At 35.0% G+C, this 3,678-nt stretch overlaps 1 protein-coding gene across 1 annotated transcript in view; it reads left to right on the top strand.

Annotated features, from left to right (window-relative positions):
* Window positions 1–3,552, top strand: part of LOAG_18090 (hypothetical protein) — a gene marked incomplete at its 5' end in the record, with an annotated part of 12,803 nt that extends 9,251 nt beyond the window's left edge. Inside the window, 10 exons of the mRNA XM_020450760.1 lie at window positions 563–697; window positions 798–950; window positions 1,077–1,264; window positions 1,356–1,527; window positions 1,594–1,764; window positions 2,049–2,134; window positions 2,272–2,383; window positions 2,526–2,588; window positions 2,757–2,903; window positions 3,157–3,552. Of these exons, the coding sequence (XP_020305520.1) occupies window positions 563–697; window positions 798–950; window positions 1,077–1,264; window positions 1,356–1,527; window positions 1,594–1,764; window positions 2,049–2,134; window positions 2,272–2,383; window positions 2,526–2,588; window positions 2,757–2,903; window positions 3,157–3,330 (1,401 nt within the window). The 3' untranslated portion in view covers window positions 3,331–3,552. The remainder of the gene's footprint in view (window positions 1–562; window positions 698–797; window positions 951–1,076; window positions 1,265–1,355; window positions 1,528–1,593; window positions 1,765–2,048; window positions 2,135–2,271; window positions 2,384–2,525; window positions 2,589–2,756; window positions 2,904–3,156) is intronic.
* Between the last annotated feature and the right edge of the window lie 126 nt (window positions 3,553–3,678).

Genomic DNA, 3,678 nt, shown 5'->3' with positions numbered 1-3,678 from the left:
AAGCTCTCGATGTTGGAGGTGACGTATCTTACACGTGCGAAACTGCTGGATATTTCTTTCTTTATCAGGTCTTTACTACAATTCCTCTGTAATCTTTTGTTGCTGTTCTTTTCAGTAATTTGCTGATTAAAAGTAAGTATTTTATTCTGTAATTCTTAGCATCTCCAATTAATTCTATGAATTTTATCGCTTGTTACCATATCACCTTAAATGTGTGATTTGTCATGCGTATCATTCAGGTATTCGCACGTTGGGAAAAATTTGAAAGTGATGTTGCTCAATCGAAAGCAAATCCAAATCCTAGTGCGAAAGCAGTTGCGGATCATTTCCCCTTTACGAGATATTTTACCGATGTTCCACCACCGCTGTTCAAGGTAAAAAATACTTTTCATCCTTTTCGATCAGTGATTTGTATATAATGCTCTTAAGCTGACTTCGCATGATGGATAAAAATATATTGAAATTGTTTGCATTACTTTATAATTTGATTCCTTTCATTAATGTGGTTTTCCGTTTAAAACCAAGCATATGTTGTCTTTTCTTTTTTACTTAACGATTTTAGGGTGTTTCCTTTGATGAAGACTGGGAAATTGCTCAAGGCTGTTGGCGGTATATTCGTGGTATTTTCACTCAGCTGGAAGAATTTAGGTCTTTCGAGTTGCTACGTTCAGGCAGGGACCGTACGGATTATCTTTTGGTTAATTTTGAGATGATGCTTTTGTGCACATTTTTTGATTTTCATTTGCATCTTTATAGTGATCAAACCGAATTCAGCAATGTTATTCCAAAGATTTCAGGTAAAGGAAGCCAAAATTATTGCTATGACTTGCACTCATGCCGCTTTACGACGAAAAGACTTGGTAGAACTTGGTTTCAGATATGACACTATTTTAATGGAAGAAGCTGCTCAAATTCTTGAAGTTGAAACATTTATTCCACTTCTGCTTCAGGTAACTGGAAATGACGAAGTATATTTCTGTATTCCAAATTCTTTGATTTATTCACTTATATCAAGGTTCAGATTGTTTTATTAAATCTTTCTCTGCTACAAGTCATTGTAATACCATGATTTTTAGAACCCTCAAGATGGTAGGAGCAGGTTAAAGCGATGGATCATGATTGGTGACCATCATCAGCTGCCGCCGGTTGTTCAGAACATTGCTTTTCAAAAATATTCTAACATGGAACAGAGCCTGTTTGCGAGATTTGTTCGACTTGGTGTTCCACATGTCCTGCTTAATCAGCAGGGTCGTGCTAGAGCTGAGTATGTTTTGGGCACATATCCTTGGAATTATCAAAATAATTCTTGACGAATTTTTCAAGTCAGCACGAACCCTTAACATGGTATATTTCAGGATAGCAGATCTTTATAATTGGCGATATGAACAGTTGGGTAACTTGCCGCATATTGAAGCTTTTCCAGAGTTCCAGCGCGCAAATTCTGGATTCGCATTCAATTATCAACTTATCGACGTCCCAGATTTCAATGGTATTGGTGAAACTACTCCGAGCCCTTACTTTTATCAGGTTTGCTTTCTCATTTTTTTCATTCTGATTTGGGAAAGTCTTTAATTAAGACGCAATTCCTTTCAGAATCTCGGCGAAGCAGAATACGCTGTAGCACTGTTCACCTACATGCGTATTTTGGGTTACCCTGCAGAAAAAATATCAATTATAACAACCTACAATGGCCAAGCATCTTTGTTACGTGATGTTGTGCAGACACGATGTGCTGGAAATCCGTTAATTGGAGTACCACACAAGGTCTGTTATTACCAGTTCTCAGAATATGTCATTTTTCGGATGCTTCCTTTATATAGTAATTTTTCGTGTCAAATTTTCTAAACCTTTCGTCTTATGGAGTTATGTGATTTCTATCTAGTATGCAATTATGTGATTTCCGTTTAGTATAGAGAAACTTTCCAGTGCATCAGAATGTACGCCATGCCTTATTTAATCGTGAAATGAGAAGAGATACATTATAACTCTTCATCGAATAATAGTTGATATTGATCACTTATGATGACTGATGTAGTATCATTTTTCAGATTTCGACAGTTGACAAATATCAGGGACAGCAGAATGATTACATCATTCTTTCACTTGTAAGGACGAGAAACATTGGTCACTTAAGGTTTGATTACAAATTGAGGGTCTATCTCTGATTTTGATCTACCTTAATATTTTCTGGTTTACGTTTACAACACTTCAAGAAATTTCCGTCTTCTACTTTTTGATATTAATAAGCAACACTAACACCTTAATTTCTAGGGATGTTCGTCGTTTAGTTGTGGCTCTTTCTCGAGCACGTTTAGGTCTTTATGTATTGGGACGAGTCAGTTTGTTCCAAAATTGCCTTGAGTTTGCAACTGCATTTCAGCGGGTAAGAATTTTTATATTTTAAAGATGATAGTTTGGTTACTCAAAAGTACTTTCTAATCTTAAAATTGTCAATCATTGTTCAAATATTTAAATCTATGTTGAAATCTGGAAAAAAAATAATGTCGAACATATTTTCTTTTCAGTTATGCAAATATCCACAAAAACTAATGATAATACCTCATGAAACATATGCAATGTCTCGGAAGGTAAACTACTTTTTCCTCTTCTTTCAAAACAATCCGCCTTTTTGTTCCATTCTTTCGAAATAATATGTCTTTTTTCTGTTTCACTATTTCAATTGATCTCAGATAACATAAATGCTGTCAAGATTTTAGTAGGTTTTTTCTCTAAACAAGGGTGCCACTCTGTTTTAGAATGGTGAACCCCCGCCATCCAAACCAGTTCAGATCCAAGATACGGTTCATATGTGCACATTCGTCCACCAGTTCTACATGAGTAATATGGAAAAGATGAAGGCAAGCTATAAAGAGCACATGAAGGATTATTTCGATGCTCGTCAGGTAATTGTTTCTGATTTTTTTTTGACTTTGAAATGATTCGATCCATTAACAGATATTTAAGAAGTACAATTTGTATATGTTAAGAGAGGTCACTTTGCACATGTGTTGCATTTGTTAAATTTGTAATAATTTATAAAGATTTGTTTCTTTTAGCCTAATGATTCTTTAATTTAATTGTTTTCTCTCTCATGTAAATCCGTATCAGAACTAGTTATTAGAATTCTCTCAAAACGAATCCAGTTTTTATTTATAGGCTGCAATTAATGCGCGATTGGCAGCAGAAGCGGCTGCGAAAGCTGCTGAAGAAGCAAAAACTGAAGAAGAAAAGGGAGTACCAGAACCGATTGCAATGGAAGCGGAAGAATCGAACATTACTTTCGAAAGTATGGATTTTGAAAGACAAGACCCAGAAAAGCTGGGAAAGTAGGGGTTTGCTAACATTAATTCTGTATCTCACCAAAGGATTTCTTTGTATAATACTTACTGTTAAGAAAGAAGGGAATGGATAAAAATTGTTTTATGATGGATTTTTTTACTGAGCTTTGTTGATGTTTTGACTCATCTGTATAGAAATTTGAATTTTCCCGGTGCATGTTGTCAGTTGTTTCTCTTCATGATTTGTTACGCGTTTAATTTTCTGATATTTTGGCTTGAGATATTTCAAGAGTGTCCCAAAGTGTTGGAAAATATGAAAAAGAAATCTAGTTGGATGTACTCTATTGTAAAGAATATCTTAATTCCAAGTCCTTATTTACACCTTATTTCACAGACCTCA

This window comes from Loa loa, assembly GCF_000183805.2.
Source record: "Loa loa unplaced genomic scaffold supercont3.193, whole genome shotgun sequence".
Taxonomy (NCBI): domain Eukaryota; kingdom Metazoa; phylum Nematoda; class Chromadorea; order Rhabditida; family Onchocercidae; genus Loa; species Loa loa.
The sequence above is the reverse complement of the archived record's forward strand: the minus strand, read 5'-3'. Positions and strand labels throughout refer to the sequence as shown.